Source organism: Struthio camelus, chromosome 1 (assembly GCF_040807025.1).
Source record: "Struthio camelus isolate bStrCam1 chromosome 1, bStrCam1.hap1, whole genome shotgun sequence".
NCBI classification, from domain to species: domain Eukaryota; kingdom Metazoa; phylum Chordata; class Aves; order Struthioniformes; family Struthionidae; genus Struthio; species Struthio camelus.
Genome location: NC_090942.1, coordinates 159,639,568 through 159,664,443, shown reverse-complemented (window position 1 = coordinate 159,664,443; position 24,876 = coordinate 159,639,568). Strand labels below are relative to the sequence as shown.

The 24,876-nt window shown below is 39.2% G+C and overlaps 1 protein-coding gene across 6 annotated transcripts in view; it reads left to right on the top strand.

Annotated features, from left to right (window-relative positions):
• MYO16 (myosin XVI) overlaps positions 1–24,876 on the top strand; it is a 407,211-nt gene that overhangs the window by 64,196 nt on the left and 318,139 nt on the right. The window contains exon 1 of one of the 6 annotated variants that reach the window (XM_068927493.1): positions 12,848–12,973. The exons of the other annotated variants lie outside the window; for them this stretch is intronic. Coding sequence (XP_068783594.1) covers positions 12,946–12,973 — 28 coding nt within the window. The 5' untranslated portion in view covers positions 12,848–12,945. Of the gene's footprint in view, positions 1–12,847; positions 12,974–24,876 lie in introns of those variants that run through there. 6 annotated transcript variants of the gene reach the window in all.

The window sequence follows — 24,876 nt, the reverse complement described above, 5'->3', positions numbered from 1 at the left end:
AATCACTAAGCTTTTCTTACCTAGTTTATCAAACGAATAGCTGCCGTGCCACAGATTGCTATCTACGGAGACAGTCCATAGATAGTCTTTGTTGCTGCTTTTCAAAACTTCAATATTAGCATAGTTAAATTGTCTTCCTTGATGGGTTATTATTCTTTTCAGATGTAGTTCTGAACAGAAACTGGAAGGAATGTAGTCTTGCTCTCACACTGATTTTCTTCTTGAATACTTTATAAAAACGAACACTGCAGTTCTTTGTGGCATTCCTACAAGGGGATAAGTACAATTGGGTCATCCAAGAGCAGTAGATGGACCATGACATTACCTATTCAAACAGTAGTCTGTGTGTGTTTGCCAGCAAATCCTCTCTGTGCACAACAAACCTACTGTTTAGCAAGTTACACAAGAGATTTTGTCTCCAGGTTTTGTTTAGTCTCCTTGAGAAAATTAATTTATTTATATGAATATTTATAAAAAGGCCCAAAGAGATATAGCAAATCAACCGCAGAGATCTTTGTTGTCAGAAAAAGAATGTATTATTAACTTCACACACTAATCAACAGGGTTATTCCACAAGTGCCCTTCTCGATACGCAACCACACCGTGAGTGACTGAAACAACTAAGCAGAGCGCTGTATGTTTCTTACCAGGGAGAAGCTGCCTCTTTCCTTCAGCAAAGAGTTGCAGAGTCGAATGTGTATAAGAACACAACTCCAAGATGCAAAAGTAGTAAAGGATAAGAGTGGGGCATTGTGGTTGGGAGTTCTGGAGGATTTCTAAGGGATGTTTTAGAAAATGAAGCTTGAGCAATAAAAAATCCATTGCCGTGTGTAAAGGAATTTAGCACAAATAGTCAAAGTGGAAACTTAGTCTCAGGCTAATGCACGTCAAAGCAGCATTAGCTTCATCTCACTACTGTCTAACCTCTGCTCTCCTCCCCACTTCAATTTTTGCTGGAGAGGAAAAGACATCTGTTTTTCAGTGAGTACAGATACTCATCTGCTCCTGGCTTCCTAGCTGTAGCACTTAACCTGCCCCTCCTTACCCACCAAAGCTCTTTGCGGTCGGTCAGTCAGTCTTGAGTTCTCCCATGCTCCAGCCTGCCAGTGCCCTAAGATGGGTTTGATAATGAGGAGGATTGCTCTTAGGCCATAGAGCCTAGAGTGAGATTCCCATCAAAGATGATCTCCGATGGGTGAGAAGCTCTGACTTGCTTGCGATACCGAGAGCAGAAGTGTGAGCCAAGGGCCTGTAGATCTGTGCTTTTCGTCTCTGTCAGCCGTGGCTACGCTGCTGCTGTGTTTAGGGCCTGGCAGTCAGGCTGAACCAACAACAGAGTCGCAGGGAGTTTACCAGCCGGAGCTGGAGTTGGTTGTGCTTTTGAGGGCCTTGTGGCTGTCAGCCTGATGCCTTTCTCTTTGCTTTCCCTACCCTTGATATGCCTTGGGCAGCTGGCAGGAGAACAGAACTAACAGTTGCTGATTTCCCGTTCTCTTGGATCTTGATCAACTCAGGTAGTCAACGGAGCAGGACTGGAAGCAGTAGCCCTCAAAAGCCTTGTCTCCTTTCCCTTCACTTTTTTGATATTGCCGTCCTTAAGGTTGATGATGCTTTTCTCCTGCAATGTTTCCTGGAATCCCGTGGATAAAACAAGAATGAGAGTACTATCAAGTCTCTAGGACTTGATCTTACGGAGAAGAGCCACAAGAACACAATACAAACTGCCTCAAATGACAGTGCAACTCAAAAGCCAACCATTGTTATTTTCATCTTGTATTTTTAAGCCATTTTGAGGGGGCAAAGCTTTTCTTTGTCCACTGTGTACCTCTGTTAGTATGGAGGAAAATCAAGGGAAAGGAAAAGATCTGTGAGGAGGATGATAGATTTCAAGCCTGTATTTCCAGCAGTGGATGGGGGACTATTTGTTGCAGAAGTATAGTTAGTAACAGCTTTTAATAGCTCAGATAATCTGAGTGCAGCTTGCTCTTATCACTGTGTGTGTTCAGTGGGGAGAGCATTTTTGACCTATTCACTCTCTTTTCCCCTCATTGCCATTGTTTGCTACATCATGTTTGCAGAGAGCATGTTGGAGAGCTGCAGGGCTCTCAGGTTACAGGTGGGGGATAGCTGGGTAGCCAGGAGCTGCCAGCTCATCAGGGAAATACTGTGAGGTGGCTGTCAGCCAGCCATGGTTTGTAGCAGTATGTTGCATTATTCTGGTAATGTAGAAGCTCACTACAGTATCCTTTTACCTCCTGTATTAGGAGCATCATATCTTTTGGTGTAGAGCATTTTGATGTTGACTAACTAGCTTGAAATCACCTGTAGTCAGATTAAGACAATTGTAAATAAAAATATTCATTTATAACTTACAAAACAGACAGTAGTTAGAAATATTGGTACAAAGGAAAGAAACCAGTGAAACAGGAACAGCAAAAGTTACTATTAATCTGTTGACACAAAGATAAAATCTGAAAAGCCTCCTTCCTTCTATTCTGCTGACTTGCTGCAGAAGACTTCCTGACCTGTCTGGTCAAGGGCTTTCCTGGTCCAGGGCACTGCTATTTTCGTGCTTGACATCTCAGATTGCATTCATCAGATTGTACCCTTCCTGGTGAAGCATACCAGGTTTTAGAACCAGTTTCTCTGTTGGAGGTTTACAGGGTTTCCAGTCCCCTTTTTTATCTTTAGAGTATATTAATCTGTCACTTACTCGTGATGTAAGTTCTGACTTGCTGATCTGTGGACTGAACCTCCCTGAGATGCAGTGTCTCTTTAGGAGGTCAGCTGCTGTCTACTTTATCCATCTATTATCAGCAGCTTAGCTCAGTGAGGATAACACTCCTCCCAGCCTTGTCACCCTTGATCTCAATTTGAAGTGTCTACATCCACTGAGTCTTATTTTTTTAGTATCTTTTAAACTGCCAAACATATTCCACACTAGCATTTAGAAAGGGATTGTGGATACAGCTTGTTACTAGGTGTTGACTGAGACCTCCTACAAAAGCATTTAACCACTCTGAGATAAGTATACAGTAACTGCACTCCTAAGTTAGACATTGAAGAACCCTGTTGACTCACTCTTTGACCTGATTTGCCTGTTTTGAGGTGTTCCAAGTGTGGCTGTGCGTTTCAAACTGAACCACAGAAAACTAGCTACAACTTTTTCTCTGCATTTACTGTCTATGGTATCCTAATCAAAAGGAGAATGAAGTTAGCGGTATACCAAAAAAAAGTCTTGATATCCCAAGGCTTTGGACGTTTCCATATTATTATTGGTATATCTGTGTGCTAGGCTTTTATGATTTTTTTCCGTTTGTTTAAAAGCTATCAATCAGACCAGTTTTGAAATTTGTTTCTGATGAATAAGTGCATACTAAAATGAAACTGTCTGTAGCAAACACTCTTCTCTAAATATTTGCTAGCTTCAGACAATATAATTAGGTTCATCAAATGCCGATATTCTTTAGTGTATGTGATTTTTTTCCTCTTAAAAACATAACTGAAGGAATTACATTCAGTAAATGTCTAGTTATGCAACATTAGATTTGCATAGATAAAGTCCCAGAAGGACTGAGAGAAGAAGGTGCTGAGCCTTATGCACTCTTAACTCTAGCCAAGGCCATAAGATTAGACCTGCAATCAATTGATGAAAAAATTCCAATAATTTCTATACTCAAATGTATCAATTTAGCATTACCTGGTGCTACATTGTCCTTGAATTTGACAGAAATATGTTGATAATGACAAATAAAATTGTTTTGAAAACCAGAAAGACTTTCAGAAATTGAGAAATGCATAGTCTGTAGTTAATACCGAGGTCAAAACACACATTTGAAAGATGTTATGCAAATTAGTCATGGTGTGCTGTGCATAATTGCTTATTCTTTCCTCCAAGATAGCTCATTTATGTCATTTTCCAATAATTGTAGGTCATCCACTTTAAAGGGTTTAGTTTGCTCCGTTTGAAGGCAGTGACTGACCCCCCTACTGATTTTGAGGTTAAAATCTAAGAGTTCCAAAAGAATGGTTTATAGTCAGTGCCAATTTGTGTGACTTTCTCTTCTTCTATCAGTTTATAGTGATGAGTGGCAATCCTTAAAGATTTCAGTATTATCTGTTTCGGCTGAAGGGTAAAGGGAATAACTTCTCATGCAGCCTATCCTCTGCCAGGATGGCAAGGTGCTGTGTCACACTAATGCTCCTGTGTACTTCCTTTCTTTCTAAAGGAAAACACTGTACATGAAAGCACAAGCCTTATTAGTTGGTCTGAGAGATGTGATTTACCCCACTGCATAATTCTTTTTACATGTGTTTTACCATGTGATGTTTGTGCATTTATCATTTGTTACCTTCTCAGGTATCCCTCGCTGTTTGAAAGAGAAGGTAATTACTATCATATTTTCTAGAAAAGGATATTAGAATAAAACTACTTCTCTAACATAGGGTTTGATTGGAGGAAATTATGGTTTGGGAGGGAAGAAATAAACCTTCCGTTTATTACCAACAATAGGCCAGCCGTGCCTGTAAGAAAAGACATACGTTATTCTGTAAGAATAGGATCCACAGTTTTTCAAATCATTGGTGAATGAAATATAAGATACATAACATATACTGTAATGTATAAAGTACATTTTATAATAAATAGGAAAACTGATTTCCAGCTATCTCCATTTTCACTGAATTTAGAAAGTCTGCTGATGTTCATTGCTGCTCTAATGGCATATACAGTAACTGCAGAAAGCTTTTTTACTCTTTACTTGTTCATGTGTAAATCAGCTGCTTGCTGAGTTGAGGAATTTTTCCTTCATTTTTCATGTATGTACAAAACATAGAAATCTGACCAGAACGTTTCGGTTTCTGCTGTTTGGAGGAAGTTATCGTCAAGGCTCTCTTGAAGAGCTCCTCAGCACCCACTGCAGCCTAGTGGAGCTTTCTGTGTCACGTTCCACAAGATGGTTCCCTGTCTACTTCTGATGAATCCTTCCTTTTTCTGTTCTTACTCCTTGGCATCACAGCTGTGACCTGTCCGTTCCCCACGTGGTTCTGGGAGAAGTTCTTTTTTGCCACCGTTCTGACAGCTTTGGTTTATAGCCTTATTAGCTGCCCTTAAATTGACCTCAGATCACTTTTTTTTTTTAAATGGTACTGTTTTGTTGCTCTCTCAGTATTGTTTGGGCATTCTTACAGGTCGATGTCCTTAATACTCTACTTGTTACTGTGCCTTTATTTCCCAGCTTCTTTATGTACCTCTCTCATTTCCCCTCTCCTTCCACTGCCAACTGCCTGATGCTTGTCAACTCCTAATTTATCTCTTGCTAATTTGTGAATAAGACATTGATTCTGTTATGCTCATGCTGACTGCAGTAAATTCTGCATCTGTCTGTTATTCACTGAGCTCAGCTACTTGACCATGTCATCTTCAAGCCATATCATGGTATCTTATGTCATGTTAAAAGTTCTTATCATCATGCGCTTTGGCTTGATTATCATTCTCTTCAGCTCAGACTCTGCCCTGATCTCTGGCCTGCTGTAAGGCCTGCACTCAGCATGATGAACTCTTTGGGCATTGATGTGGACAAAGAAAAAGAGGGGATAAATAAATAAATATGACCAGAATAAATAAATAAATATGACCGTCAGAGACTGGAGAAGGTACAGAATTAGAAGGATTATCCCAGCTGCCTGTACTCACACTTTGCAGGTTATGGCAGCAGTGCTGATTTATTAAAAGTGACATTACTTCTGCCACTTTCCTTTTCTCCCTAAGCCCTGTTTCTGCTCTGTGCTTCATTCATAAGAAAGAATTGGGAGCCAAGTAGGCATTAACAAGTTGAGCTGAGTTGCAAGAAGGATGGAGGGCAGAAAGGTTTTGGAAAAAAAACTATATTGTATTTAGTGCAAGATAAAAAGAAAGAAAATAGATTGGAAAATAAAATAAATCTTGGGTAGATTCTTGGTTAGTTTTAGCCTTTTCTTTTTAGATTATTTGTCTTTTATATAATTTAATAATACTCTCTTTTATTGTAATGTTTATATTGAAAATGTGTAAATGCTACTTGTCAATACAGTAACAGCTATCCAGTATTCATCTTGTATGTAAAGAACTCCCCAAATTATTATGTGATGTCAGTTAAACTTAGACATAAGATTTATTTCCTTCTTCATTTATAACAGTTGTACACAGTTTTTGGTATATGAATGTATTTTCTTCAATATATTTTGTGCTATTGAATGTTACTTACTGGTTTGTAAATATTTTATTTAATATTTAGCACCATTCTTCCATATTATTTCCTGTTATGACTTTCTTTTGTAATTTCTACACTGACATTCCAATTACCTTATCTTAGTACATTTTAGAAATACCTACAAGAACGAAATCATCACCTGTTTAATAATAGATTTGGTTTCTTCTCACTTGTTTGTAATTTTCTAGCGTACTAAGAATGATTTAAGGAGTCACTTAAGCAACTGGATTTTCACAGTCTTCCTTCTTTTTGTTTCAACTGAAATTTTCCTCTTTTTTCCAACACAGGAAAAGTACCTCTAAAGATATACCAGGTAGTCTTTTTTCCCCTTACTGAGTGTAAGGCTTACTAACAAGTCTGATAATCTTGAATTCAGGGATAGAAGTACTGTGAAAATTAAACCTATGAAATCCAGGTAGGATGTCATCATTAGCTAACTTCTGTCACTTTACTACCAGCCCTTACGTATCTTCAACATCAGCCCAGTTTTGGGGAGTTTTTTTTGAACATTTAGGACTAGAGTTAGACAACTCTTAGATACCAATTGTTGCCCCATCCTCTGTGCTGTCCTGTGGTCCCTGAAGAGACTGATTTTATCGCTTACCATTTCATTCTTCAGCTCTTTCAACTGTTAAAGGTAATTTTTCCTAATTTAATCAGTTTCCATCTTAACTACTTCTTCTGTAGTCCTTTCAAGTTTCCTCTACCTATATTTGAAGAGGATTTAGGCTCTTTTAGTAACATTTGCCCCAAGTAGGGCCACACACATTCTTTTATTCTATCCCCAGCTTTTTATCCATCCTCTAACACTGTCGCTATTTGTCCCCTGGTTTTATAAATATCAAATCAACCAGAGAGGAAAAAATAGGGATACAAAACAATGAGTCATGACACTTGCTAATTATTAGGAGAATAGCAGTAAACTTTCACGTTGAACTGAGTATCTTCTCTTTGTCTATTTCTTTCCTGAGTATTATAAACTTAAAAAATCTGTATTGCTGATCAAACAATAACTCTACACATGGGAGTTCATTGTGGTTTATTCTTTTTTCTCCTGAATTTTGTGGTAGTAATGACTGTTATGTTTTTCTGCTTATCATTTTAATGTGTGTCTAAACAGTTTCTTTTCAGTATCATAAGCAGCTTTTCATATATGTATATGTGTGTGTTTATATGTGTGCATATATGTATATCTGTATATGTGTGTGTGTGTGTGTGTGTGTGCATATGCATACATACATGCATATAGAGAGAGAGAGAGAGAGAGAGAAAGCAATTTCACTCTGTAACATCCCTACATCAAATTTAGGAAGAAATTTAATTTAAAAAATTATATACATATACATTGATAATTAAGAAATTCATTATAAAGTATTAACAGTGCTGGAGACTAACCAGTTAGAGATGAGCTTTTTCCAATTATATTAAGCCATGGGGATTTCCTTCTTGCACTTGCCTTTGTTATTATTCTGTTCTGGGGTGTTTCATCACATATGACAATTTCTTCATCTTGTCCAGTTAAGAAACTGCTGCAGAGGTCTTTGTCTCCCAGTGGACAGCCTAAAAACAGTCATTTTGGATGTGGGAGGAAGCAGTTAGTTCTCTCAAATGATGCCTAACTTCTACTGGTAATTCTACTAGAGGTCATCAGTCCTGGGTAAAAATGTCCTGTAAGTGACTTTAATCTAGATGTATCCCATCCATTACAAAATCACAGATTGGTCCGCCAAAATACCTTCAGTTAACAGTAAATGGAGAAGAAGCAATTATTTCTTATTCTGTAAGGATGTGATCCTGTGTTAGGAGAATGAAGGGAAGATTCTTTACTTCCTAAAAAAAAAAAAAAAAAAAAAAAAGACATTGCTAGTGAAATAGGAAAGGAGGAAAGCATGCAAATGCTGGAGAAAGAGCAAAGGAGAAGAGGAGAAACCTAGTTCTCTACAAGTCAACCACACTATGGGTGGCCAGATTTGGTTTGTTGCTGCAATCTGTGGAGCGAAGCTCACATCAATCTTATGGGCCAATTCCTTTGGAAATTTTTTTGGAAATACTGCCATGTTTTGTTCTGCTGTGACTCATGTAGAGAAAATTTGTATATAAAGTGCTTCTTGCTAAGTGTGTGCATCTGCTGTGGCTCATCCCTAGCTTCCAGAGGAATATACAGCTAGCAGATATTATCTGAAGAGTGGCTTGCTGTAGCTGGATTGAATGGCCAAGGACTGATTGCTAAGTAGTATCATTTGTCAAAACATATAAGCAATGTTAGTGTTGTTCCACATTCCTTTTATTTTTTTTTCTGCTGAAGCATTGCAGTGTAAAACCCCTAAGTAATGCAATGAAATTGTAACATTCAAAGGAAACTAGCATGCTTTGTGACATTGAGTGAAAATAGTGTAAATAGTGAGCATCTGTCATGTTTTCAAAACCAGTAGTTATGGTGTTTTTCTCATTATTCAAATTGCTTTCAAATAGTTCTGCATTTCCCTATCAAATTTTACAATTATATGTGAAGTATAAAATACTAAGATGCTAAAAATACTAGATATTCATTGTTTGTGATACCAGAAGACAGTAAAAGAGTAATAAAATATTTACATGACATGAATACCATACAGTGTGTCATTTCTTCGCAACAAAACCTTATTTTAAGTAATGTTTTTGTTTACTAGGTTTTTCTGGGAAACATTTCACAGGTGTTCTTTCTAGGCAAGCTTTGAGCCCTGCAAGTCAAGATATGAAAGTAGTGTATACTCTGAGATGACAATTTGTGATAGCTATCATAGTGATGGCCAACCAGTTTCAAAATTTCCTTTGAAAATCTATAATTTCATTGAAAGCTGAGTTTGTACGTGGCATGAAAGTGACTTTATTTTCTTTCTATAGGGAGAGGTGGCAAGGGATTTTTCCAGAAGGGCTAGATATATATTGTTTTCTGACCTTGGTTCTCTTTTATCACTGTTTTTGTGAAGCTAGACAAAGTCAAATGCATTAATACTTAGAGTTTTAATCACCAGATTTTTAAACATCAGATTTGATATCAGTTTGGTCTTTGCCCCCAATCCAAGTACCCTTGTGCCTTTCTGTAGACTTGAGCACTGGAGTAGTCCTGTTGAAGCCAAGAGAGCTGTGATTAGAAACGTGCCTGTGTTCCCTAACATTCAGAGAAGGCACTTTTACAGTGCACTTAGATCTTGTCCAGATATTCTTAGATAGCTTACATGGTTACATTTTAAATGTCATTTAGGTCTTCTGTTTTTCCTTGTCTTCATAGTTCCTTTGTCATTGCTTGACTTTGCAGTCAAGAGAAAGTATCTAACATAATATCCGTCTTCTTGTGATGACATATACAATAGCGTTGTAAAATCACTGACAACAAAATACTCCTCCTTTTGAATGCATTTCAGAATCCTAAATCTTCCTACTTGTTGTCACATCTGAAGTCTTTGTTTATGGCATGAACATCTACCACTAGGAATACTGCAGTTTCTTTTCTGTCTGTTCTTTCTCTACCTTCTAGCAAAACGCTGCAGTTGAAAGCATGTTTCTTTCCATCAGCTGGATCAGTTTTCTTCCTCTTTAAATATTCCTATTCTGGCTTCCTTGGTCTCAAGTTCATCTGCCACTTCTCAAGGTCCATCCTGTCTCTGTAGTACTGTATATCCCTTGTTCTGGTTTCTTTGCATTTTCCATTTCATTCCCTTTGCAATGTCCAGTGCTTCCATTCTATCACTCCTTTGGGATCTCTCTCCTCCTTATTTTGTGCTGCCTTTCAATTTGTGTCAGAACTTCCCTGTTGACAGCAATATATAATGCAGTCTTCTTTTATTTAAACTTTTGCTTCTTTTGCAGAGCCCATTAATAATAATTACCCAAGGACTAAAACTAAGCATTCTAAAAAAACCACGCACATGACATTCTAAAATGAAAGGCCTTTTGAGGCACCTGTCTGCCAAGTGTCACATTTTGAGACTGAAATACGGTTGGTGCCTGTCTTTCATTCACCTGCAGGCTGTCATTCATACTTAAGCAGCCAAGCACATGTTTTTGGCACATAGACTCAAGGGGATGGGGAGAGGCCAGAGGGTGAGAGGAACAGGTGGGTGTATGTCACCCAGTGGAGTGATACAGTCCGAAGATCCACCTAAAAGGTGCAACCCTCAGTATTATGCTACAGCATAATATTGCAGCCCTTCTCTTGTCAAATGGCCCTTTGTGCTTCCTTGGTTGCATGGCGTCATGCAGAAATGCTCCTTGTATGCGAGGAGAGAAGAAACTGGGGACGTGTCAGCCATGCAGGTACAGAAGGCAAGAGTCTGCTCCCAGTTAGCTTGATGTAAATATGAAATCCAGTGTTAGCAATGTTCAAGTGTCTGTCCTGTATCTTAATATTCTCTTTTTGAGGAGACTGTGCTTCTCTCTTGTTCTTTAGAGGGTGGAGTGTGCAGTCTAACCTCTCACTAAGTGCTGCAAGTTGCATCAAACTAAATCTCTGATATGGCAATGCAATAGATAAACCCGTATGTTAGACTCTGAAGTCAGTCACATCCAAATATTGTTTTTGCCACATTTGGTTCAAGGCAGAATCAGAAATGTTTCTTCTTCCTTTTATCTCTGTGTTCAGGAAAAGGTCTTTTGTCTGTTGTCCCTGTTCACTACTGCAGAATTCTCCTGCTTTTAGCCAATGTGGATTGGTGGAAGCATGGTCTGTTTGTCTGCTTGATAGCACCACCAGAGATGAACATGTAAGGAGTGCATCCACCAGTAAGTATTGCTCAAAAGGTTTTTTGTCAGATTACTTGACGCTTGCTCATGAACTATGACTAACATTGCCACTTAAAACACTATATATGTTTATTTTATAAGCCATATGGCCCAAACTCGCCTACTGTTATACAGCTGTGAAAGAAGGTCTGAATAAATTTAATTACTTTGGACTGCTGAGCTTTACCATAAAAAGTTTCCATAGTAATATAATTACTGTATTGTAGTTTACATAATTTATTGCTATTTCCCCTGGTTATTTCTGCATTCTTTTTTCTTTCTTTTGAAGAATCATGTTTTCAGAAAAAAAAAAAAAACTAATTAAGTCCTGCAAAACTATTGTTGTACATATTTTATCTAAAACAAGATTTGAAATGTGTGGCCATTAGTTAGAAGCTGAGAGATTTCACCTGATTTTTTCACTAATGGGTCATTCAAAATCTGTTAACATGTATCTTCCTGCTCTTGTAGGAACCTTGCAGAATAGTTAATAGGATCTGAATTAGTAAAACTTACTAATCAATTAGACCTTTTTCCCTCTGTAGTCCCTGTAACACTTCATAGCTGTTAAAAATGATATGTATACAAAAGAGTAGATAAGAACCTTTTGGACTAATATAAAATTTAAATATGGCTAGCCTATCAATTTTCCTTGACAAGAGCTCTCACTCAGTGAAACAATGGTTGTGGTACATTGCATATGGTAAGCAAAAGTAAATCTTCCTCTGAGTTTTTTCAAATTGCTAGCTGAATTTAAAAATATTTTACTGTAGTTCTGCTGTAGGTTTCTCAAAGAAGTAGTAACCACATTCCTAGGTGACTGTTCTTGGAAAGATAATGCAGGAATTGTGTTTAGAGGAAGATGCAGCCTGGGTGTTTAAAATACAATGCAGGTCTGCCTTTTGTGTGCCCTTAATCTGAAACAGAATAATGCGTCAGTACATTGATTTGTTATTCTGAGGTCTCCTAAATAATTGTATGGACTTGTTCTCAGTGGAGTTTATTTCATATTTAAATGTGATGCATTTTATTAGGCATTTTTTTCTTACAAATAACGGTTAAGATATCATGAGATAACACACACACATTCATGGTATACACCATGCAGAGGGTGCTGTTCCTTTCTTCTGACATAAATATTCCTTCCCTAAAAAAGATACCATATGCAGCAAAGAAATGACAAAACAAGAACATTTTAAGAAATGTACACACAAACATGTTTTTTAGCTCAGTTAAAATGTGCCCATGTATAAACCAGGAAAGTCTGAAGATGGCTGTGAGCTCTATCCTGATTTTTACCTTGCAACAAACTGACAAAATGATCTGTGATGCTAAAGGTGGTTATTTTTGGCAACCTATATCAATTTCCTATTCACACAGCAACTGGTGGCAACTAAAAATAATCCTGTTATAGTACCAGCTAAGAATCTGGTCACACTTGGCACACAAAACAACATGCACACAAATAAAATTTAAGATCCCGTGTTCTGCTATTTCATTCGAGCCCGCTCATCAAGCTTAGTTTGCTGCCATTTGAAAGCTATTGAAAAGCCATTAACTGGCAGGACTGTGAGAGCCGCAGTGCAGCAGCACACCTCAGTGCTGGAAGAATGTGGCTGCAAGTGCACACCAATTAAATCCTCCTATTCCTGGGGATGTGGGATTAGGAGCAGTGTCAATCAATTGTGCTACAATAGCACGTGCAATAGTCATGGTTCAAGACACAGAGAGGTTTGTCGTAACTCCAGCAGCCGGGTGAGGATGACTTGGAAGCCTCTGCAAGATCTTGGAACAGAAACTCCATTAAATAATGTATTCTGAGGTATACTGGATACCTGAGGAAGGGCTCTAAATAATGCATTTCCTGGGTATGACAGTTGTAGCAGAAGAGAATGCTGAAACCTGTAGCAAGACTACAGCCTGAGATGAAAGAATGTCTCATTATCATTTTATCAAATGCTGTAAGTAAAAAAAAAAAAAAAGGTTATTTTGATTATAAAACTGTCTTTTTATTTTCTGAGGTATGTCTTTTCAATGAATATGCAAAAAGTAGAAGGCAGATGCTGCATGATGTCAATGTGGTAGTCAGGAAGGGGAGTTGTTACTTTGCATGTGAATATGCAGGCAGAGTGCAATGTTTCTTTTTTCTCCTCTGTTCAGAGGCAACTTCATTGTGTGATAATGCTCTGATTCTGCAATTCGTAGTAATTAGCGTTTTAAACTTTTTTTCGTGTTGTTCACTAAAGAAAATAACATCCAAAAAGAAGAAACGTATCATTCATAATATTATGTTAAAGATTCATGTAAGGAATACCTTGGGCATGACTCTGGTACTTTACGAGAGTAATACAAATGAGAATAGTTCCGTAATTAAGAGCACATCTCATCATCTATTATAGATCAAACCTTTCACATTGCTCCTTAATGGAATATTTAGCTATTTGGTGGGAATGACTTAAAAAAAAATAAACTTTTAGCCTTGAATCATGCAAGCTGCCCCCTTAAGGACTGAAATTAGGATCTATGCTAAATGTATTGATTTAATGCAGAGCAAATTCCTAGCAGCATTTTTTTTTTTTTTGGTCTGCCTATCAAGACTGTGCTTGTCTTTATAGCTGCATAGTTTTCTGGCTTTTTATCTTTGCCTTTTAAAGCATGCAGTGTTTGAACATTGAATTAATAAATTATTGTTTAGATACTTGTTTCAGATGGTGAGAAGTGCTTTGTTAGCAATGCATGGTTTTTTACTGCAGGACTTGGAAAACTTCATACTTTTAGTATGTATGACAAATGGCACATTGCTATAAAAGGTTTTCTCCCCAGATTATGGTCTTTGTTGACATAAGTGTAGTAAGGCCGTTTCTCAAACTATTTTTAATATACTGTGTTGCTATTTAGAAGTCAAGAATGTTGTTCTTTGATGTTTTAGTATGCCAGTAAGGGGCCTTGGAAGTATTTGAGTAATTCAAGGAGAAATGAAATATGAGGGTTTCCTCTTCTCTGGATTCAATGGGATTTGTATGTAGAAATGCTTTTAATACTAATGGGAGTTACAAACTGAAATTCCCTGTTCATGCAGAGAATGGATTGCATGGATTCCTTTAGTTTTACTGTATAGTTTTAAGGGCGCATTTTAAGAATTAGTCTGTAGGCTTGTCATGAAACTTGATAAATGCAAATGAGGAATTTGCAGCCTAATAGCCATCTTGAAGATGTCAGAAAAGTATTATTTTATCTTCATTCACTTTAGAATTACTTTCTTAAAGTTAAGCTATGTCAATTGTGTATGTGCCTGTGTATGCTTGATAGCATATTATGTATGTTAACTCTTCAATAATGCTATAGGCTCCTTAATTTGAAAGAGAGAAGGATGACTCTGAGGTTCTCTCATTAAAAGCATACAAATGGAGACTACTTGGGATGTTCATTGCATTGGGTAGAGGGCAAGGATGAAGGACTAAACACACCAGAGGGAATGGTGAATGTACCGTTCTTAAAATATTATTTGTTCACTTTTTTCCAAATTCAGAATTTAGTAATAAGGGATTTCTCACTAAATCTGTATTTTACCACATAACATGTTTTCCTTCTAAATAGTGATGCATGCTGGCTGGAACTGGCCAGAAGGGCTTTTCCCTGCCTGTGCTTTTTCATACAGAAATAGCAAATGTGCTTTCATCTCTATCTGTAATTAGAGAAGGAGAAACACTTCCTTCCTGTCCCTCCCCTGAACATTCGCATTTTACTTACCATGCCAATAGCATTGCTGATCTTTGCGTTTGGCAGCTGGGGTCAAATAGGGGCAAGGGCTGAGCGCAGGATGGCAGCACCAGTGATGTTCTAAGATCTGCTGAGAGCAGCTGAACCAGTCTGTGCCTAGAGTATAACTCTTTATATCCCGCGTTGTCTTTAATCCATTTCACTGATGATTTCTTTATCAGAGGGAAAAGATATTGAACCAGAGGAAATGTATTGGCAGAGTACTGTCTCTGAATTTACTTTGGGGACAGGGGAAATATTTGAAAGCTGTAAATTAGCAGTACTTTAAAGCTGGCCTTTTATGAACTGTAGTGCTTTGTGCCTGACTTTTGCAGGTGTTTGCACTTTGTTTTTTAATCTCTGCAGACTAGACTGTGGAGATCTCAGTTGAGAAGGGCTATAGGGCTATTCTTCTCCTAGCACTCTAGCATAATTGACTAATATTTTCACCTATTTTTTGGTACATTTCTTTTCAATGCACTGATCCCACTAGGAGGCTGTGAAAATGAGACATACTGTCTCATTGTGGCCTCTTGATCCTCTTGTCATAGGATCATAGCAAGTTTGAAGTCGGGAATGACCTCAGGAGGTCCCTAGTCCAACCTCCTGGTCTAAGCAGGAGCAGCTGTGGGGTCAGACCAGGCTGCTCAGGGCAGTGTCCAGTGGGAGCTCGTCCCTGTCTCCCATCCTGGTAATGCCCTGAGATCAGGCCTGCTACTGCTTGATGCCTACCATCATGTCAGCTTCACCTGGCACCTGCAGCATTTAAAATACACAGACAGTATTCATCCTAAATTTGTTATTCTTGTCAACCTGTTGAGGGTCCCCTTGTTTCATGTTGTTAGTACCAGTGCCCATCTCTTTTTGTAGCCTAATATCTTTGCCACCTAGAGCTGTCCTTATCCATTCTAGGAGCTTCTACTTGGCAAAAGGTAGTGTAAGCTACATACTATACGCTGTTTAGAAGAGAGAACAGCAGTACGTAGGAGAATCCCACATTATCTACCTGCTGCTGTGTTCCATCTTATCTCAGAATGATGTGTATGACAGACTGCACTGAATGTAATTTTGCAAATTAGGCAGCACCTTGCTGCTTATCTTCTCACTCGCGTATGTCTAGTTATGACATAAATATCATTGTTTATATGTTGTGGCCACAGTTTCCACCTGTGCTCCAGAGGTCTGTGGACTTCCTCTAAGGGATCTGCTAAGGTAACTAAGAAAAACAAGACTATTGTGATTAGGCTTAAATCCATTATTCAAGAGTCTGATTTCCATGTAAATGTTGCAAGGGTCCATAAATCCAAAAAGAATGAAAACCTCTGTAACGAGTTATACGCACACCAGCTAAAAATCTGAGCGAAGTGAATTCATCCAAATATTAGGATCATCAAACCTGAACATCAGAATATACTTCCCCTTTTTTGGATTATCTTTGTTTCTGTTTCTTTTATCCCCTGTGTATGAATTGCAAAACACTGAATTGTGTTTTGTTACAGACCAATACTTATAGTGAAGCAGGACAGAAACATTAAATTGATGTTTATTGGTGAATGTCATCCAGCATTTGAGTCAAGATAAAAAGTAAGTACAAAAATTCTCTCCAACATCCAGCCCTCATTACCCCCAACATCTGAATATATGGCAAGGATTGTCAGCGAAGAAAATTAATTGGAGTAAAAGATACTCTGAAAGATTTGGCCTTTAAATGTTGCTATATCCTCTTAAAAGATTTTGTAATCTGTACTGATTTATTCCTTGTTTTTGCTGTGTCCTACTCATAATAATATCCATATACTACCCATATGGTTTTGACTTAAGTCTGCAATGCCAGAGACCTTCATTGCATTTTTATCTTGAAAGGCTGAAGCCAGCAGTAAAGTGCTTGGAGGTGTCATCTACAGCATTTTTCACACTAATTCACAAAATATTTTAGAATAAAATTATCATCATATTTATGAACAAAAAAAGGTAAAGTCTGTGGGTTACTGTTATGATTTCCACTTCGTTTAGTTTTACCTCTCTTTTTCATAGCTTGCCATTTGTATGCTTTTTTCTTTCAGTAAAATTAAACACTAGAACTCCTAAAATAGTGGGACGAGCATTTCACCCATGGTGTTGTCTCTTTCACCAGGGTTACAGGATAGACTCCATTATCACGTTCTGGAATATTTTGGGGGAAACAAGCGTATTGTTCAAAACTCTCAATTAGCGCTTTGAATTCAGTCTGTAAGTTTTTGCCAAGGAATTCAGCAGCTCTTACATCACCCAGTGAGTTCTGCAACTCCAGGCTTGTGCCACAGTGATACCTCTTCCTGAACCTTACACAGCTTGGAAAGGCGTGGGGGAAGGTGATACGTGATACAGGATTTCTTCTCTTCCAGGGGTGAGCAGGAGATGGTATTCATTCGTTTGGTCCATCTGATGGTGTTCCACCGAATTCTCATGTCCTCTTGCCATGTTTATAGAACCTGCCGCTGACCAGGAGCTCAGGGCACAAAAAAGATTTACAGAGGTGGTAGGAAGGAGAGCTGCAAATGGAAGCAAAATGTCTATATCAGCCTCTATTCAACAGCCATCCCTTTAATTTAGGTTGATATTTCATGATTGTGTCAGCTAACTCTAGCACCATGGTTTATTTCTGCAGTAAGAGAGCTAAAAGTGCAGTATGGCTGCAGGGAAAATTACCTTTTCCTTGTACATGCTTATGACACAGTGACCTATGGCATAAGGTTAAGATTATTACTGAAATGAGAAGTCTAGCGTGACTGAGAGAACTTGCCTGCTCAAAATGAGATTGGGAGGAAAGGAGAGCTGCTTCTTGCCAGGAATTCCAGAAAGAACAAGGGGATCAGCTGGGTGTGACCAGCCACTGCTTGGGGAGTTTTCTGATTCTCATGAAGATATGTAAAGCATTTCTGGAGGAATAAAGGGATTTTAGGGAAAGGTAATTGTTTCATAAGCTTACTGCCCAGTGATATGTTAAAACACAGAGGAGTCATGCTAATATGGTACATAATATTTCTCGTTCCGTTTTGACAGACTGAATCTGAATCTAAACGCATCACTGACATACAAGTTATAGATCAGAAAAAGTGTTGTCAGTATGATAATGAATATATCATGAAGGATATCTGGAAAATGAAGTAGAACAGTTTTTTTTATTCCAAAGTTCAGAACAAATGCTTTTTATCTTGTAAACTGCAATACAAGCAATATGAGAATGGTAAAAATCATGACAGGGAATACCAGGAAAGAAACAAAAAAAAAAGTATAATTTAATATCTATATTTAGATATGAAAGGTGATAGTTAAAAATATTTTTGGATGGCAATAGTACAATTATAATCTTTGCACGTTTGTAACACTCGTCATCAGGTGAAGGTTGGAGGCAGCCTTGGCTGCAGTGACCATGAGATGGTGGAGTTCAGGATCCTATGAGGAGGGAGCAGGGCAATGAGTAGGACTGCAACCCTGGACTTCAGGAGAGCTGACTTTGGCCTCTTCAGGGACCTGCTTAGGGGAATCTCACAGGGTAGGGCCCTAGAAGGAAGAGGGGTCCAAGAAAGCTGGTTAACGTTCAAGCATCACTTCCTCCAGGCTCAAGATCAGTGCATCCCTCTGAGGAAGAAGTCAACCAAACCGAGCAGGAGACCTGCATGGATGAGCAAGGAACTCCTGGCAAAACTCCAGCAGAAGAAGGAAGTACACAGAATGTGGAAAAGGGGACAGGCCACTTGGGAGGAATACAGGGACGTTGTCAGAGTGTGCAGGGATGTGACGAAGAAGGCTAAGGCCCATTTGGAATTAAATCTGGCAAGGGATGTCAAGGACAACAAGAAGGGCTTCTGCAAATACATCAAGAGCAAAAGGAAGACTAGGGAAAAGGTGGGCCCGCTGCTGAATGGGGTGGGTGCCCTGGTAACAAAGGATACAGAGAAGGCAGAGTTATTGAATGCCTTCTTTGCTTCCAACTTCACTGCTAAGGCCAGTGCTCAGGAATTCCAGACCTTGGAGGCAAGAGAGGAAGGCTGGGGAAAGGAAGACTCTCCCTTGGTTGAGGAGGATCAGGTTAGAGATCTTTTGTCCAAACTTGACATCCACAAATCCATGGGCCCCGATGGGATGCACCCGCGAGTGCTGAGGGAGCTGGCGGATGTTATCGCTAGGCCACTCTCCATCATCTTGGAAAGGTCCTGGAGAAGAGGAGAGGTGCCTGAGGACTGGAAGAAAGCCAATGTCACGCCAGTCTTCCAAAAGGGCAAGAAGGAGGAGCCAGGAAACTCCAGGCCTGTCAGCCTCACCTCCATCCCTGGAAAGGTGATGGAACAGCTCCTCCTGGAGGTCCTCACTAAGCATGTGGAGGACAAGAAGGGGATCAGGAGTAGTCAGCATGGATTCACCAAAGGGAAATCATGCTTGACCAATCTGATAGCCTTCTCTGCTGGAATGACTGGCTGGGTAGATGAGGGGAGAGCAGTGGCTGTTGTCTCCCTGGACTTCAGCAAGGCTTTTGACACTGTCTCCCATCACATCCTCCTAGGGAAGCTCAGGAAGTGTGGGCTAGATGAGTGGACGGTGAGATGGAGAACTGGCTGGATGGCCGAGCTCAGAGGGTTGTGGTGAATGGCGCAGAGTCAAGTTGGAGGCCTGTGGCTAGTGGTGTCCCCCAGGGGTCAGTCCTGGCTCCAGTCTTGTTCAATATATTCATCAATGACCTGGAGGAAGGGACAGAGTGCACCCTCAGCAAGTTTGCGGAAGGTCCAAAACTGGGGGGAGAGGCTAACACACCAGAAGACTGTGCTGCCATTCAGAGGGACCTGGACAGGCTGGAGAGCTGGGCGGAGAGGAACCTCATGAAGTTCAACAAAGGCAAGTGCAAGGTCCTGCACCTAGGCAGGAATAATCCCATGCACCAGGACAGGCTGGGTGCTGACCTGTTGGAAAGTAGCTCTGCAGAGAAGGACCTGGAAGTGCTGGTGGGCAACAAGTTGACCATGAGCCAGCAATGTGCCCCTGTGGCCAAGAAGGCCAACGGGATCCTGGGGTGCATTAGGCAGAGTGTTGCCAGCAGGTCGAGAGAGGTGATCTTCCCCTTTTCCTCAGCCCTGCTGAGGCCTCACCTGGAGTCCTGTGTCCAATTCTGGGCTCCCCAGTGCCCAGAGAGACATGGCACTACCGGAGAGAGTCCAGCGGAGGGCTACCAAGATGCGTAGGGGACTGGAGCATCTCTCCTATGAGGAAAGACTGCAAGAGCTGGGCGTGTTGAGCCTGGAGAAGAGAAGATTGAGAGGGGATCTCATCAACGTGTACAAGTATCTGAAGGGGGAGTGTCAAGAGGATGAGGCCAACCTCTTCTCCGTGGTGCCCAGCAACAGGACAAGAGGCAATGGGCAGAAACTGAACCACAGGAAGTTCCATCTGAACCTGAGAAAAAACTTCTTCCCTGTGAGGGTGACAGAGCATTGGAACAGGTTGCCCAGAGAGGTAGTGGAGTCTCCTTCGCTGGAGATATTCCAAACCCGTCTGGATGTGATCCTGGGCAATATGCTCTAGAGGACCCTGCTTGAACAGGGAGGTTGGACTAGATGATCTCCAGAGGTCCCTTCCAACCTAAACGATTCTGTGATCTAAAGACTTGTCATCTAATAATTTGGAGAGTGTGCCTCTAAGTGAATAAAACATTTTTCACCAAAGGTAACAACTCATTGCTTAGAATAGCGTTTGGAGATTATAAATAGAAGATTTATATTAAATTGCTACTAGGAAAAAGTAGAATTTGAAATAACAGCAAAAGAAGCAATATTAACTTGGACATTGGAAGGCCACAAGATTTCTGCCGTCATATTATACTAAGAATAGGTTCTGGTAATAACATTTGTCATGTAAATTACAGTCATCCCAAAAATAATTTCCTGTTTCATCATTTTGTTTCGCTCTGTAAAAGATCTGTAATGACAGAGAAGCAACAGCATTTTCTGTGGAAAACTTTACCATGAACTTTTAAAGACATTATAGAGAAGTCTTTTTTATTTGCAGTACTTGAGCCACTTTTTTCTTATAGTATAGAGATTCTGCAGACAGCAAAGAAGTATAGCTATCCAGAAAATAAAATGAAAGAAGATTGTAAAAGTCAAAGTATCATATTTTCTCACCATATTGCACAGCATACTTGAAGCTTCAGAATTCCACTATTACATTTTAGAAGATTACTGCAAAAAATAGAAAACAGCAAAAAACCCTGAACATATCTATTTCCAAATGTGAAATTGTGCCAATGTAGCCAATTTGCATTACACAGTTTGTGAAATTTTTGAGGATAAGGAACCGACTTTCATTCCTGAAGTAAGTTCTTGCTCCAGATTCCTTTTCTTTCTCCAATTCCTTTTCTTTCTCTTTTCTGAAAAATTAATATAATGTCTTATGCTAAATTTTGCACAACTGATATCTTAAAACCAAAAAAACCACCCAAAATAAAAAACCTATAGATAATGAAATAAACGCTTGCATCAAAATTGCCATAGTATAAACAATATTTTAAAACAATTGAAATTTTAAATGAAAGTAATTCTAATTTGTTCTTAAAAAAACATAGAAATCAGTGAAGCCAATGGAAGTTTGGTTTGATTAGGAACAAGCAGATAGTTGTCCTGATGCAGGTTTTATGGTATGTCATAAAGGAGCACTGCCAAAGGTAGTAATTTCATATTTGAATGTTTCTTAAAAGATATCATTTCCTTTTGTTTATTTTCAAGCAACTGCTTTAGTGCAAACAACAGCAAAATAAGACCTGCTATAAGAAATCTTCAAATTCTAATGTTTTACTGCTAGACTCACCCTCAGGTAATAGACAACATGGGTCAATCTGTTGTAACCTGCAGTAGCACAGACGTGAGTACTACCATCAAATCTGCCTTCCTTGCCAGTTCTTTTCTTGTACACTGAAAGACGACTGCATAAGACAAGTCCTCCCCATCTGTAAGGTGATTCAGAGGGTTGGGGTTTAGTCAATTTTAATCTTTTGTTGTCCAGTAAGATGGCTTTCAAGGAATGTGAACAGGACAGTACAGGAGCAGAGGAATAGTACTTTGTCATCTCTTACTAGGTTTTTACGCAGTTGAATAGCTGGAATACAAATGTTCCCATAGCCTTTCCCCTTGGAAGTATGTTTTGTTCTCTTTCACTTCCTACATGGTTTGAAAACAGAAAACAGCATTTTTGTTAAGAAGGAGAACGTGGGTTCTGATATCTGTGGCTGGAAATCCTGTTACGAATGTCTTTCCATGCAGCATAACTTTTCAGAAGAGACTGAAGTCATGTTCATGCCATGTAGACAGACAAACAGATCTGGGGCATACCACCTCAGGCTGATGGAGTCTTGCTGTGGTGCTATTCGATGAAAAACGTGTTATGAAGTATGACATATAAAATATACATGAGACTTTGTAAAGACATCTGCTAAAAATGGAGTGATCTATTAAGGCTTGATTTTGGAAGCTAATCGATGGTTTTCAGATATGATCCTTTTACTAGACAAGGACTCAAAGCTGTGAAAGTTTTGTAAATGGCAGCGTCTGAGCTGAGGAGAAGGAAGAAGGGAGACAGGCCTGTAGAAGTTTTCCTGTTTTTCCTCAATCTTTTTAGAGAGGATAATGTTGTCTTTAGGTAACTAACCGGAGGAGGCTATAAGAAAATGTGTGAAATCAGTGCATCCCTTAACCAACACTCAGTTGTATGTGAAACAGGAGAAATTTTATATTCAAATTGCAATTGAAATGAATGCTTAGCTCTTCAGATGTTTTGCCTTGTACACAATTATTTGATTTATGCTGCTAGTTAAAGTAGTTGGAAGTGAAAATCATAGACATTTGTGAAAAGTAAAGCATGTAAGGCAATCTAAATGTCATATTTAATTACTCCTAACCACCAATGAATATATAGTTTTTGTGTCTGAGAGATACTTTTTCTATCTTTTGTGTAGTGAAGTTGGAGCTGCAATAATAATTTCTCTATGATTTCCACTTCAGTTTCTTCAGTAGCTTTGAAGCATCTTTTGCATGTTTGTCTAGTTATTTCCTCAGTGAAAGAACTTGGAGATTCCTGTAAACTAGGAGTCCGTTAGTGGACACTTTGCCCTTTACAGTTTGTCAGGAGAGCTAGAGCTGCTTTTGCTTCCTCTTCCTCAGAAGACGAATGAGTCACAGGGCTTTCCATTTGTAACTTTACCCCAAAGTGATGCTGCATGCTCACATGCTCACAGACAAGTATGATACAGTGATCCTCTGCACTTATTTTATGTTATAGGCCCCCATATGACTATGTTATAGTATAGTGGGACCAGGTGTATAATGTTAGACAGTGCATGTGGGAGGTGAATTGAAGATACTGTAGTAAACTCTATTGTCAGGGCAGCTGCTCAGCCTCCTTTAACTTGTGCTCATCCATGAAGAACCACTGGAGAATAGCCGGAGTCCTTGGTATTACAATCATAGCCCAAGCTTAACTAGGACATACCCAATAGCTGTGCGTACACTGTGAGGGGAGAGTAAAGGGTCTTGAATGCCAATAGTGTAGCTCCATGCAGAAAGGCTGTGCCAGTGGTTGGTTCACGCTTTACTGGAGGGCTGTCTTTACAGAGGTATGCAGGGCCATCCAGAGATGACAGAGTTGGCTGAATGAGCTGCCCTGAGTTCCCGAGACACCGCACTGCCACGCGTTTGTTGGTGCTTTTGCATGGCTAGCCACTGAGTATACCAAATAAGGGATCTTACACTCCTGCCTGTTGATCTCACCCACGTACATTATTTTTCTCCTGGCACTCTGCTTAAATTTCCACTATATTAAACTCATTCTCTTTTTTTTTTCTCATTCACTTCCTTTTTATGCTATATAACCTTTCTTTTTCCCTCTTACCCTTCAAATTTCTGTTACTTCGTCTCTCCTTAGTCAATGCTTAGCTAAGCTATGCATATCTAATTCTTTTTATCTTTCATCATAAATCAGTCCCTCAGGCCCCAGAAACATTTGTGGTGGTCTTTTTGAACTGCCTCAATTTGACTGTCTAGAATAGGATACAATATTCCTGGTAAGCTGCCATTCTGCAGAAAGGAGGAGAGCCTGTTTCCAATCCTTTTGCTATTTGAAAACTGAGATGGTAGTCCCTTGACGTGCACTGAGCAGCAACCAAAGGCATGCATATTAATTCTGTTGCAGAATTTTTGCATCTGGTTTTACTTTGCAGTAATCTCTGTAAATGATTAAATTGCGTGTAGAACCACTTGGCACAGGATTTCCTTTCCTGTATGCTTGCCGGTCCTAATGGTTAGGTCTATGAACAACTGTTTCCTTTCTGGCTTTTGACTCTCTGTAATGTATGATACTGAATATCCTCTTTGTCTTGAGACATATTTACTTTCTTTTTGCTAAATTCATTGCATGCAGGCTTTTGCAAACTTTTGATTTATGTATTTTTTGCCTGAATTTTCTGTAATTCTCCTATGCTGGGTACATCTCTTGATCTCTGGCCTGTTTGCAGCCTAAATAGTGATACCTGAGAATGTCTATGATGAAATAATTGCTTCGGGTTTTGAAACTTCTTATTTTTGTTCTTTTTTTCAATCATTTACTTACTGTAAAACAGTTTGCTGTTTCTGCTTCTATTCAGCTTTCCCAGTTTTTGTTGTTGTTGTTGTTGTTAAACATGGCATAAAACCTTTGAGGCGTGGCAAGTGCAATTTTTTGATTTTTCTCACTGTGCACCTACATGTTAATTCACCCTTCAGACTTCTAGATTTACAAGTAGCAGCAACTATCTTAGTGTTTTTCATCACTTACCTGTGATCTGAGTGTCCTTGGTCTGCATAACAAGCCATTAATATTTACTATGATGGCAGGGATAATTTCTTCAGTGCATCTGTTTCTCTTCCCCCCTTCCCTCCTCTCCCTCTGAAAGCGTGGACTAAAGATGAATGTGTTACTATGTCTCCCTTTAGTGTATGGTAAGGAAATAACTCTTATCTTCACAGCTTAGTTGCAACTTCCTAAGTTTTGCACTATAGCTAAATAAAGACAGCCAGGTCTCTGCAAAGACTGAAAGGAGGTATCA